This window comes from Xyrauchen texanus, chromosome 12 (assembly GCF_025860055.1).
Source record: "Xyrauchen texanus isolate HMW12.3.18 chromosome 12, RBS_HiC_50CHRs, whole genome shotgun sequence".
NCBI classification, from domain to species: Eukaryota; Metazoa; Chordata; class Actinopteri; order Cypriniformes; family Catostomidae; genus Xyrauchen; species Xyrauchen texanus.
The window spans coordinates 46,527,893-46,542,305 of NC_068287.1; the positions used below are offsets into that span (position 1 = coordinate 46,527,893).

Genomic DNA, 14,413 nt, shown 5'->3' on the forward strand with positions numbered 1-14,413 from the left:
CAGAAGAGATCCCTTGTGTCACTACAATCGACACAACATTGAGTGAGTGACAGAAGGGGAACTCATACACTTACATTAGGAAGTGACTGTCTCGTTATTTCTCAATTTCCTGTCAGACTGACTCGTCTCTCATTTTTATTTCATTTCTGCACTAAAATATAAAAGGAATCTGTGCAAAACGAAAGGAAATACTTCCAAAAGGGATTATTGTAAATTATGATGATTATTAATTATTGAAAGCAACATTCAGAAAGTGAAAGTAAAGTTCAGATCGTTGGAGCTTTTATAAGCAGTGAAAATGGATTCACTCTCTGTGGAAGAACTTTCTTGTCCCGTGTGCTGTGAAATCTACAAGAATCCTGTTGTTCTGTCGTGTAGTCACAGTGTGTGTAAAGAGTGTCTTCAACAGTTCTGGAAAACCAAGAGAACTCAGGAGTGTCCCGTCTGCAGGAGAAGATCTTCAAAAGATGAACCTCCTCGTAATCTGGCATTGAAGAACTTATGTGAGATGTTTGTGAAGGAGAGAAATGAGGAGGAGATCTGCAGTTTACACAGAGAGAAACTCAAACTCTTCTGTCTGGACGATAAACAGCCGGTGTGTTTAGTGTGCAAAGATTCACAAAAACATACCAATCATACATTTCTCCCCATCAGTGAAGTTATTCCATCTTACAAGGTACGACAAACTTCTCTTGTTTCATTTACAAAGAAGGTTCAATTGCTTTAAACATCGAAATCAGAACATTCATATACATGATATTTTCCTGCAGCATTTTAATATGTATTACATACATGAACATATCATAGTAATCTCTCAGCAGCTGCAGATTCACAGATTTTCACTTTGTTAAATTTCAGGAGGAACTTAATACAGCACTGAAGTCTTTACAAGAGAAACTCAAACACACAGTAAAGAAAAAAGGAGAGTTTGATAAATCAGTTGGACACATCAAGGTGAGGATACAGAATCAACAATCAAACACATTTGCTGATAAATGATGTGATGTGTGTGAATGCAGAGCTGATTGAAGTGAATTTGATGTGATTTCAGACTCAAGCTGAGCACACAGAGCGTCAGATTAAAGAGCAGTTTAAGAAGCTTCATGAGTTTCTCCGACATGAAGAAGAAGCTACAATCACTGAACTGAGAGAGGAAGAGGAGCAGAAGAGTCAGATGATGAAGAAGAAGCTTGAGGAGATGAACACACACATCTCAGCTCTTTCACACACAATCAAAGACATGGAGGAAATGATGAAAGCCAATGACGATGTCTCATTTCTAAAGGTGACAGTCAAACTCTCATCATTGATTTCTGCTCTTATTGATCATTTGAGGAGCTCATCAAGTGTTTTTTTGTCTTTTGCAGAACTTTAATGTGACAATGGAAAGGTAAGTGTCTCCTCTCTATGGTTGTGAAGTCAAAGTCACTGCAGTACTGACTCCTGAATGTTCTTCCAGAGTCCAGATCTCACAGCCGGATCCACAGATGACTTCTGGAGCTTTCATTCATGTGCCACATTACTTGGGCAACCTGACATTCAGAGTCTGGAAGAAGATGCAAGACATTGTCCACAAGAGTGAGTCCACAAAACATCTCTGCTCGCACACTGAGAGTGTGACATTTGAATATTTACACAAAAAACAAAAGTGTGTACTCCATTATAAACATGACAATAATATACACTATACACACTTTTAATGTTTGTGTTGTGATTCACTGTTAAACACTGATAATAAAACATGAGTGTGTAACTAATAACAACACTGACAATATCTGATAGTGTTTCATCAATATGACAAGTGCTCATAATTCATAATAATCTGTATATGATTCACTCTTGATGATTATATGAACATCTGTTGATTGTTTTCTCTCATCAGCTCCTGTGATTCTGGATCCAAACACTGCAAGTCCAAATCTGATTCTGTCTGATGATCTGACCAGTGTGAGATACAGTTATAACAGTCAAATATTACCTGATAATCCAGAGAGAATTAACTATTATCCGTGTGTTCTGGGTTCAGAGGGGTTTAACTCAGGAACACACTGCTGGGATGTGGAGGTTAAAGACAATAAAGACTGGAGTCTTGGAGTAACTACAGCATCAAACAAGAGGAAGGGACTTGATTTCTTCAAAACTGATGTCTGGAGTGTGGGGAACACAGGGTTTTCCTCCACTGTGTTTAATGTCACACAGAATCTTGAGCGTGTGAGAGTTCATCTGGATTATGACGGAGGAAAAGTGTCATTCTCTGATCCTGTAACTAACACACATCTACACACATTCACACACACATTTACACACACACTCTTGCCATTCTTCTGGAGTTATGATGATGTCACTCCTCTGAGGATTTTACCAGTAAAATGTTTGTAACAACAGAAAATCTCAGTTAAATCAGGGGCTGGATTCACAAAAATGTTCTTAAAAAAAATTTAAGAAAGTTCTCAGGATAAATAATAAGAAGTTCGTAAGAACGTTCCTGAGTGCAAATCTTGACAACTTCAGAAGAAGTTCTCAAATATTCTCTTAAGAATAAAGAGTGGCTTTGACATTGTCTAATAGACTACAACAAATATAATATTTCAACACTGTTAAATCATCTATTAAACGTTCTTTTTTAAATTAGGAAGCGCCTTGTGATTTTGAATATAAAGTGCATGAGATGTGTAATATAATATATTTAATGTAAACATGAGCAGCATAAAAAAATACATTATTAACAATATAAGTGTAACCAGTCCTACTCAACCCACTCAAACTGGGGTCTCCTGCATGGGAGGCAGGCTCTAACATTAGTCCAGCTACCAGCCAGCTGGCTACCTTTGCACAAGCAAGACTAGTGTCTTCTGATGTTTATCCGGTTGTTGCTATGCTTTTGCTAAGGTGTTCTCTTTATTTTTTTAGAACTTTGCCATGCAGTTGTTTTCTTTGTGGTTGCTTTCTGGTCCAAATGAAAAGAGTCCAAGTATCTATTGTGGGCACTACTGTCACGTTCCTGTGTTGTCTGCCACATGTTTTCTGTTTCACATGCCACTTTTCACGTTCCATGTCACGTTTTCCTTGTTGTCCGCCCCGTGTTTCACTGTCTGTGTATAAACTACATTTCCCATGGTTCCCGGCCCTCATCACCACTGCCACAGCGTTATTGTCCGCACCTGAATATCGTTTGTCATCATCATGTCTCCGCTGTATTTAACCTCGTTTGTTTCTCCATTCCCCTATCGGTCTTTGATGTATGTGGACGCCTGTTTTCCGTGCTCTCTGTTTTGGTTTATTCCCCGGTTACCCCTTCTGCAAGCCTTCCGTGTTTTGTTAACCCGTTGTATGCCTTCCGTGTTTTGTTTTACCTTTTCCCATCGTGGATGTTTACTTTGTTCGTGTTTTTTCGTGTTGCCTTTTGAGTTAATAAAGTATCGCTGCAATTAGATCCTCGTCCCGTGTCTGCCTTCACCCTCAACTGTGACAGAAAGACCGACCAATAATGGATCTAGCAGTGGTTTTCACCACACTGGCCCCGGCAAATCTGACCGTTCGCGAGTACTCACGTCTCTTCTCCACGGTCGCCATCCACACCGGGTTCGACGACGCTGCCCTGAAGACTATCTACCGGGTCGGATTACCAGCTGAGGGAAGCGCCGGAACCCGGAGACCACACGTGGAGGGAGTACGTGAGTCTCGCTCTGAAGAAACTCGCGGCCGACGAACCACCCCTCGTGATTCCGGCTTTCGAGCCTGAGCCCATGCCTGCCCTGATCGATGAGCCAGCGCTGCCAACTTCGTCCGCCCGGAGGAGGAGGAGAAGAAAGGCTTCCGCTCTCCAGCTCACGCCGGCCACGATCAGCGAGCCAGCACCTGCGCCTGCCACGGTCAGCGAGTCAGCACCCACACCTGCCACGGTCAGCGAGCCAGCACCCACGCCTGCCACGGTCAACGAGCCAGCGCCAGTAGCCTTGACCGTCCAAGAGCCAGCGCCAGTAGCCATGACCGTCCAAGAGCCAGCGCCAGCAGCCATGACCGTCCAAGAGCCAGCGCCAGTAGCCATGACCGTCCAAGGGCCAGCGCCAGTAGCCATGACCGACCAAGGGCCAGCGCCAGTAGCCATGACCGTTCCAGAGCCAGCGCCAGCAGCCATGACCGTCCAAGGACCAGCGCCAGTAGCCATGACCGTCCAAGAGCCAGCGCCCCTCGAGCCTTCTAGGGCTCCGCCTCCCGAGCCTCCCAGGGCTCCGCCTCCCAAGTCTCTCGAGTCTTCCAGGGCTCCTCCTCCCGAGCCTCCCAGGGCTCCGCCTCCCAAGTCTCTCGAGTCTTCCAGGGCTCCTCCTCCCGAGCCTCCCAGGGCTCCGCCTCTCAAGTCTCTCGAGCCTCCCAGGGCTCCGCCTCCCAAGTCTCTCGAGTCTTCCAGGGCTCCCGAGCCTCCCAGGGGCTACATATGATGTTTAATTGTGTTTGTGGACTATTTCAGCCATTTATTTTGTTGCATTTTTTTCCAAATCAATTATTATACACATACATCTTTACTTTAACTATGACAGATACTTTACATAATGCTTGTTAATGGATATTAATGAAAATAACACATTTTATATTAATAAATAAATAAATAATGCAAGGTTTTGCAACTTTGGTTAAATGTAAAAAATTCCCATTTATATCTAAATGGTAGTTATAATTCTGTTTTAAGTTTCATTTACTGCTAATTATGCTGTTTTATGTTAAATTACAATGTTTCTTTTAAAGATACCCTTGGGGAGATTAGTGTTCCTTTGAATTATTGTGATCCTGTTTAGATAATTCAATCTTTCCTAATGATTTTTATTGTAATTTCTCAGAATGAAGATTTTGCCTGTCAATATTTGCAGAATAAAGAGACCTAATGGTTAATCTTCTCTATGAGCATTTATTTCCATTGATAACCCACTGTACAGTATAAGAATCTGTCACTCACTCGATGTTGTGTCGATGTAGTGACACTAGGGGTTGCTCTTTGGAGCCCCAAACACCTCTGATCATTTGAAAAAAGGCCAATGGGAATTGGCGAGTGGAATTTGCATGTCACTCCCCTGGACATACGGGTATAAAAGGAGCTCGCTCGCTACCACTCATTCAGATTTTTTCTTCAGAGCCGAGCGGTTGTGTTTCAGCGAGCTGAATTCCTCTGTCGGTCTATTCACCTCTGCATGCTGTTGGATTTACAGCACATTACAGCAGTTTCTCCCCCTCGTGCACCAATTGAGTGCTGAGAATGCCCCTGGGTTCTTCAACAGCCTAAAAGAGTATATATTCTTGCAAATAAAAAAAATATATTTTCTCTAAAAGAGTGGCACTGACAGAGAGTGTCTTTTTAAAGATGCCTTTCCATCTGTGTATATTTCCTGGTTGTGGTCATTACCTCCCCGCCTCTGATGGTCAGGATTGCTGCTTTACGTGTCGGGGCTCAGACATACTGAGACGGCGTTTGTGGAGGGCTCATGTCTCACTGTGAGAGCGTGACCATGGCAACGTTGTAGTTGCGGCTATCCTTCTTAAAGGGAAAAGCCACTCCAGCCGCTCCCTGCCCGATCCTTCTATCTATTGGTATGAGGCCACGTCAGTTAGCACTGGGGGTGATTTGGCGACCCCAATGTGAGCCTTTCTGCCGGGTAACCCCCCACGGGGTTCCCATTCCCCAGTACTACTTCCCCAGAGTTCTGGGATGAGACCAACAACTCGCCTCAGGGTGAGTTTGCAGTCTCATACGGGGCTCGCGAAGAGGATGAGCTCTCGATTGTATCAACGTAGAGCGGGCTGGTCCAGTCGGACAGCGAGAACTCGGCTGGGCTCCCAACTTGGGTGGCGGTCGCCCAGTCTGAAGTCGATGGGGAGCTGGCAGCCATGCTTGCCTGAGCGGTTGCAAAGGTCAGATTGGAGTGGAACCCTCCACCCTGCCCTAAACCCTCACAGCTTGATGATTGGTTCCTGGGTTTGGAGCGCCGCTCACGGCCGCGCCCTGCCCCAGTCCCATTCTTCCCGGATGTGCATGAGGAGCTCATAAAATCGTGGCAGGCACCTTTCACTGCCCGAACCCGATCTCTGAGCTCTACTGCAGGTGCACCAAGCCAAGGTGCTGAGAGAATTGCACAAGGGTAGTTCTGACCCAGGACTTTTCCCAGCAGTTCTCGGAGGTTAAGCAGACAGAGGCCATCCTGCCCCAGCGTGAATCAAGATCCCGCACCCCGTCTGTTCATCGCCAGGGGCGTTCCGCTGCGGCAATGACACCGGCTCCACCGCAGCCCGGGACAGCTGCCCGGCCCCGGCGAAGAACCCCCCCGCAGGAAGCAGACACCCCCCCCTGTCTCACAGCCTGCAGCCAAGAACCCTAGGAAGGCTTCTAAGCGCCCCTGAGATGGGCGGCCCAGGGACGTGGAGACCTGCTACACGCCTGGAGGTTGTGAACAGACCACTCCTTCCCCCGGTGGAGGGCCGGGATGAGAATATTTTGATTTCAGGCATGCCCGAGGGGCTGCGGTACCCACATTTTCAAAAAAGAGCAGTTTTCTCATTCCCTGGATCCCAAACCCCGGTGTTTACAGCCATGGCTATTACAATTGCCGGACACCGTACAATCACGGCAGACACAGCGCTGAATACCCCCAGAGATGCACAGTAGGGTCGGCGCTTTCCTTACTGGAGGAGAGGCTGGAGGGGTGGCTGTCCCCCTCCACCTTGAAGGTGTGCGTGGCGCATCACTATGTAGTTAACAGTAAATCTCTCAGGAAGCACGACCTGATCATCAGGTTACTTAGAGGCACGAGGACGCTCTGAGCAGCTCTTTGTCTGCTTCGGAGGACAGGGGAGCGCTGTCTCCAAACAGATCATCGCCCACTGGATCATCGACATCATTGCTTTGGCATACCACGCCCAGGATGTGCCGCCCCCCTTGGGGCTTCGAACACACACCACCAGGAGTGTAGTGGCCTCCTGGGCCCCAACCAATGGTGCCTCTATAGCAGACATCTGTAGAGCAGCAGGCTGGGCAACACCCAATACCTTCGCAAGATTCTACAATCTCCAGGTTGAGCCGTTTAGTCCCGTGTGTTATCAGGTGCGAACAGGTAAGAATGCGGGAAAACTGGCCGGGTGTACCACTTGCGTACAGCGCCTTTCCCCTCCTGGAGGGGCACTTTTACCCCCCAGCCAAGTTCACATGACTGTGGACCCTGGATGTCCTTCCTCCTTAGTCCTGTGGAAGCCTAATTCGCAGAGAATCATAAAAGGAGCTGAGTGTAGGGCTGGGTTCTGTATTAAATATTCACGATAAAATCATAATGATTTTGCTGGCAATATTAAATTCAGCAATAGACCTGTCTGGTTCCATAGCTGTCAATTTTCTCCATAGGTGAAACAGACTTAAAGCCAGACCTACTGCAAGCTCTGTGTTTGTTAATTGATGATATATACTTCTGTTAAAGCCATCAGTCCACGTTATTTCAACTTCATTGTTTATAAACCATGTTTAACAGCAGAATTCCTGGTGAATAACTACACTACCCATAATTCTGAAGAGAAAAACCCACCAGTCAGAGAATTGCTGCAAACAAAGCATGCCAAATGGGCTCCGCAGCATGTGATCGGCATCAATAAATGTTATAATCACCCCCTTGTGGTCTCCCAAAGCTATTACGCCAGACTACATTAAACAGAAGGCCAAATGACAGTGAATTGGAAAGTACACAAATTTGGCTTCTAATTTAAATGTCGACCAATTTTAATATATCGAAACCTCAAACGTATCTAGAAAATAATGTGGCGATCAATAGATATATCGATGTTTTATGACATTCCTAGTATTTATCTGAATAATTTGATATGAGAATGACAAAAGAATAAAAATTGTATGTTAGATGTTCTTAGGAATGCCAACCCTTCTACCTAATGCGATATTATAATTTGAGTTTTAATGTATAGTTAATGTATTATAATGTATTGTTTTTACTAATGGTATTACTAATTAATTATAAATAATCCATCAGTTTTTCATATCGGTGGTTTCATGCTTATAACCGATAAGCTGAAGCTTTAAATTTGGTTAATATTTTTATTAGTATAGTTATATAGTAACGCTTTTATTCTGTTACGTCATTCGCAATGCTTCTTGGGATTGTAGTTTATCCTTTAATTAAAGACGTAAAGCACACAGTCTTGTATCTTTGTCATAGTTTTTTGCTTCAAATCAAAGTATGTAATGTTGTGATTCACCTCGGTGCTGGTTGCTTTGGTTCATGGTTTACAACTCTTTAGTGAAAGATTTTAGGAAATCCACATGGAAAAAATGAGCGGGAAAAATTCTTTCAGAACCAAGATGGCCTTTTAATGCCTCTATAATTCACGATATGTTCATATATGATTAAAAATACAGATGAACATGATCTGTGTGCTTTAGAGTGAAAGAGTGGCACGCTGTTCTGTGTGCACGACATTAAGGCCTGTAGTTGGGATGTCCCATGTATTGACCGAAATGAAGACCTTATTTTTTTTTTAAAGTTTTGGACAGTTCACAGCGGACAGAGTTACTGCGCGATGATAAAAATAGAAAACAAGCGATCGACAGACTGAAGCGATCGACGTAACTGCTTGTTAGGACACAACCTCTGATTAACATAGAAAATATAGAAAGAAATTACTCTTTGAAAGTGGAAAATAATAGTAATATATAATATTATTATGGGAGTTATTTGACGTGGACATTTTTGTCCTCTAAGGACCACTGAGTAATTATTTTATAGACACACAAGGTTTAAACATACAAAGAGAAGAGTTTAAAATCAAATACGAGAATTATTATATTATTCAGACTCCGTTAAGCCACGCCCATGTTGTAATCAGTATAAACCAGGGGTGCCCAATACGTCGATCGCAAATGCAATGCTGGTAGATCGCACAAAATGTAAATGTATTTCGTTACATTTTAATACAAATAAATATAATGTCTTTCCATATTTTAGTTTCTGTCTGACTTGCACTTGACGAGTAAATTTTGACCAGGCGAGATTTTTGTTTATTCAGTTGCCATGACAGGCTAGTTACCAGCAGCTAATGCCCTGATTATACAAAACTGTCTGATTCAATTCAGTTCAAGTCATCAGAATAAGGTAAAGGCCCTGGCTATTGTTTATACTGTGCTGTAGGTGTTTTGGGTTTAGAGTTAAAATTTAATGATATCAACATTGAACATTATTATATATTTTTTTTAATTAATTAGAAGATGAATTCCATGTAGGCATAAATGCAGTAGTCCCAACAAGCATTTTATTTATTTTTTTAAAATAAAACTGTTTTTTTAGTTGGTAGATCGTATTGAGTTGGTACGGAAGAGGATTAGGGCCAAGCAATAATAAAAAAATAAAACCATCTCGAGAATAAAGTCATTATAATGCGAGATTAAACTCGTTAAATTTCGAGAAAAAAGTCGAAATACAATCTTGAGAATAAACTCATTAAATATCGAGAATAAAGTCATTATAATGCGAGATTAAACTTAACGAGTTTTTTCTCGAAACACAACGACTTTATTCTCGATATTTAATGAGTTTATTCTCAAGATTGTATTTCGACTTTTTTCTCGAAATTTAACGAGTTTAATCTCGCATTATAATGACTTTATTCTCGATATTTAATGAGTTTATTCTCAAGATTGTATTTCGACTTTTTTCTCGAAATTTAACGAGTTTAATCTCGCATTATAATGACTTTATTCTCGATATTTAATGAGTTTATTCTCAAGATTGTATTTCGAATTTTTTCTCGAAATTTAACGAGTTTAATCTCGCATTATAATGACTTTAATCTCGATATGTAATGAGTTTATTCTCAAGATTGTATTTCGACTTTTTTCTCGAAATTTAACGAGTTTAATCTCGCATTATAATGACTTTAATCTCGAGATGGCTTTATTTTTTTTTATTATTGCTTGGCCCTAATCCTCTTCCGTAAATTGGTCATTTAAAAGTAGATCATCACGTAAAAAAGTGTGGGCACCCCTGGTATAAACGTTCTACTCTTAAAATTTTAAAGCCACTGCGATGCTTCATCCGGCCAGCAGGCGGCAGCGGCGCGTCACCTAAACACACAAACTCGCACTGTAGATACAATCCAGCATGGCGGAGCGACGTTGAAGCAAAACAAACGAAGATTTTATTGGCCGTTTTGACATTATAATCATACACGGACTTTTCAACATTATTCGCTTAAATGAATTTATAATCTTAATTAAGCGCGCGGAAGACGTTCGTGTCATACCAATCTCGCGAAATCGTAATAGTTGCCCTAACAATTCCGTTCAAATTGAACGCAAAGCATTTCTTTAATATTTTAATAAAGAATTAGACTATAAAATGGATAAGAAGCAGCATAAATCGGACAAACACCACCACCACCATCATCGTCGTCGTCGTCATCACCAGACCTCCAGCAGTAGCAGCGGGGAGTCCGGCGGCAGCAGCCCGGCTCACGGTGCGCCCAAGGCGGCCAACGCCTTCGCCAACGACGGCAGCTTCATGGAGATGTTCAAGAAGAAGATGGAGGAGGAGGAGCGGAGGAAGAGAGAGACTGAGGAAGAGGAGAAGACGACGAAGAGTCCTGAACAGGCAGGACAGGCGTCACAGGACAAGAAGCCCTTTAACGTGACCAGCTTTGTAAGAATAGCAGTTGATTTAAGGCGGTGGGCCAGTGACAGATCATTAACATTAGTGTAACTAACACATAAACTTGTGTAGATTTGTGTGGAGAGGGTCTGTTCGGGTCCTGGCCGCTTCTCAAAGCCCATGTAACGCTGTGAGTGTGTTCCCTTAACTCAGGTGGGCAAGCGGAGAGGAGGTGCCCGGTTGGCTCTCAAGACCGGAATGGTGGCCAAGAAACAGAAACAGGACTCTGAGGTGAGACACTGTATATTTATATTTATATACAGCTGTGTAAGTAATTCATTACTGTCATTAAATTACTTTTTCATATAAAAAAAGTAAAGTAAGGGATTACTTGTACTTTTTCATTAATTTAATTACAGTTACTTCTGATGTAATTTCATGGTTGGACAGTTTTTTATATTTGATATGAGCTCTATAAATTAGGTTTTATAATTGGGTATCTGTAAATCACGTTGATCACGTATGGTCAATGCTAATGCTGTTAAATCCATAAAAAAACGCATCGTGGCAGGTTGCTGACGCTGTGAACTGAACCGGTGGCGGATATCCTCCTCCCATTATTTACATGTCATATCATTTTTATTGACTTCTTGAACTGTTTGATTCACAAGAGAGCATCATATGACTGGAAAAACATGCGATGACAGTAAGTCCTCACTTTCTTTGAGACACTTTTGTACTAGCTAAATCAAAATGCCGATGTGAATGCACTTAATTCATAAACTCTCATTACTGTCCCGTATAGATGTAAACAGCATTTACTGGCGAGTCGGGTGTTTTTCTTATATGGCGTTTTCATGGGCGTGGATTGTGATGATTGTGAATGAACGTGCACACAAGCCCTATTTACCAAAGCTTAGAATTCGCTAACATACTCCCCAGATTTGTTTGTAAAATAGGCGTTTGAATCGTTTGTGAACCCGGCGGAAAGTTTTTGGGAATTAGAATTTTACACGCAAATTCCGAAAGTTTCATGAATGAGGCCCATTGACCAGTTCTGCAAGTTACACCTTTACGCCTGTAGATGGCGCCGAATTACAGTCTTTTATGAGTTATTCACAACGGGAACTAGTCTAATGAATTTTTTGCAAATTTGCGCATCGACCTGGGTATCTCCGTGAGTATTGACACTTACTATCACTCCTAAGCAACCAAACTGGCCCGGTTGCTAGGGAGGGTAGAGTCACATGAGGTAACCTCCTCGTGGTCGCTATAATGTGGTTCTCACTCTCGGTGAGGCGTGTGGTGAGTTGTGCTTGGATGCCGCGGAGAACAGCGTGAAGCCTCCATATGTGCTACGTCTCCACGGTAACACGCTCAACAAGCCATGTGATAAGATGCTATGTCATTCGCAATGCTTCTTGGGTCTCAGACGCGGAGGCAACTGAGATTCGTCCTCCGCCACCCGGATTGAGGCGAGTCACTACGCCAACCACGAGGACCTAGAGCGCATTGGGAATTGGGCGTTGCAAATTGGAGAGAAAAAAAATTGCCCGTCAAACATAAAGATACTTGAGCACTGCAGAGTGTTTAAGCATCATAAGCGTTTCCCCACAAATGACAACAAAGCATATCTAGCATATTCTGAACTGCTGAGCATGACTTTTTATCAAGTATATACAAAAAAAAAGACAACAATACTAAGAAACAATAAAATATTGAGTTTCATTAATGTCCATTTGCCATTGGAATGTGTGATCATAATCGCTCACTTTTATTATTAATTCAACTGACCCCATTTCTTGTTGAACGAGATTTAACTGAACGTACGAGATGATTGAAGTCATTCAGTTCGATCAAGAGTTAGAATGCAATTCTGAACAAAGCTCAACTTGCTGAATATTAAATATGAGTTGCCATATGTGTGCTCAAATGTAAGTAATTTCAAGGTACTGATGTCCTAGTTGAGCAGTTTTGATTTGGGGCTGGGGGGAGGGAGTTTCTACATGTATATTTGAACTACATATATTGCAAATAGCTGCATTCTGTTCATTATTGGTATTTTATTATATCTTGTGTGTGTTGATGTAGGCGGAGACAGGTAAAGGAGATGCCTGGACCAAATACATGGCAGAAGTGAAAAAGTATAAAGCTCATCAGTGTGGAGACGACGATAAAACCAGACCACTGGTCAAATAGACTGAACGCCACAGGCAACAGCTGTCCGTACACAACATCACTCATCATACTCTCCCTCACTGTTGTCCTTTTGTTTATTAGAGTCGTTTCAAGGTTGAGTTTTATCTTGTGCCCTGTATGTGACTGGTGGATTCTCGTTATTTTTAAGAAGTTATTCGCTGCATATTGTTTCATCCATGGCATTAGTAAGTCTGTTGATATTTTGTACTGTACTTGTTTGGTGCTTGAATGTCACCTGATCAAGGTTAAAGATGAAATTAAACTCACAGTACTGCGCGCTCAATGTTGACTGTCTGCTGAGAATTCCTTTCAGATTGTGTCATGTTGAGTCCCATCGAACATTCGACATTTAACAATTTAGAGCACTATTCCTAGTGTGATTTTAAGTAAACAAGAAATGTCGTTTGCAACCCATTTTATCTGTGAAATGGGATATTCCATGACAAAATGTTGAGCATGTATGTTCCCTTTGGGTCCCTTGTGACAATTTATACCATATTTTTGAATAAACTGCATAATTATACAAACTATCCAAACACACAGGACTTCTATTAACGTACAATAGAAAAGAGCAAAAGCTTGCAACAAGACATGCAACAGGCGACGACTGGCAAAGGGAGTGAAATGCGCACGTTTTACTTTCAAGCATGACAAAATAATGGTTAGAAAACTTGATAGGGTCAAATAAACCGAGGACTCTAAATACGATTTTTATGAGGGAAATTCTGAAGAATGGATTTAAACATTGTAGAAATGTGTCAAACCGAGCTATTACATTTTTATTGCAAGCTAGAAGCATAATTGAATTAACCACAATAACAAAAACCTATGTGTTCTGTGTGTGCCTGCTCCCCAGAAAGGGTTTAAGGGCAGTTCAATGTCTGTTTAAGGGCGGTTCAATGTCTGTCTAAGGGCGGTTCAATGTCTAAGGGTGGTTCAATGTCTGTTTCAAAGTCTTTTTAAGAGCTTTTCAATGTCTAAGGGCATTTTACTGTCTAAGGGTGTTTCAATGTCTGTCTAAGAGTGTTTCAATGTTTAAGGGTGGTTCAATGTCTAAGGTCATTTAAATGTCTGTTGAAGAGCGTTTCAATGTCTGTCTAAGGGCGGTTCAATATCTAAGGAGTGTTGGTGGCATAGTGGGCTGTTTAAGGGTGGTTCAATGTCTGTTGAAGAGCGTTTTAATGTCTGTTTAAGGGCGGTTCAATGTTTAAGGGTGGTTCAATATCTAAGAACGTTTCAATGTCTGTTTAAGGGCGGTTCGTTGTCCGTTTAAGGGAGTTTCAATGTCTAAGGGCAGTTCAATGTCAATTTGGGCATTTCAGTGTCTGTTTAAGGGCGTTTCGATATCTGTTTAGGGTAGGGCGATATCGAAATATATCACAATCAAGGAAATCCACGATAAGCTTTTGAGGAATTTTCGATATTTACTGCGTGTTGCTTAGGCTGCGTTTCCACTAGGACAGACGAAATCCTCTCAAAGGCGCTCACAGCGCTAGGAGAGAGTTCGCTCCGCACCGCTGCCAATCCTACGATCCACCTTGCGAGCGTGACGCTCGGCTTTCTTAGGAATGAATTGAAAACGCTCTCAG

At 42.3% G+C, this 14,413-nt stretch overlaps 2 protein-coding genes across 2 annotated transcripts; both read left to right on the plus strand.

The window, feature by feature from the left end:
• The first annotated feature begins 298 nt into the window (after positions 1-298).
• LOC127652446 (nuclear factor 7, ovary-like) lies at positions 299-4,530 on the plus strand. The gene is made up of 6 exons (XM_052138606.1): positions 299-676; positions 859-954; positions 1,052-1,285; positions 1,368-1,390; positions 1,460-1,578; positions 1,883-4,530. Exons 1-6 carry the CDS (start codon positions 299-301, stop codon positions 2,377-2,379), a joined length of 1,347 nt encoding a protein of 448 aa, XP_051994566.1. The 3' UTR covers positions 2,380-4,530.
• A 5,591-nt stretch (positions 4,531-10,121) lies between these two features.
• LOC127652464 (telomerase RNA component interacting RNase-like) lies at positions 10,122-13,347 on the plus strand. Its single transcript, XM_052138625.1, has 3 exons — positions 10,122-10,676; positions 10,839-10,916; positions 12,717-13,347. Exons 1-3 carry the CDS (start codon positions 10,377-10,379, stop codon positions 12,822-12,824), a joined length of 486 nt encoding a protein of 161 aa, XP_051994585.1. The 5' UTR covers positions 10,122-10,376; the 3' UTR covers positions 12,825-13,347.
• The last annotated feature ends 1,066 nt before the right edge of the window (positions 13,348-14,413 follow it).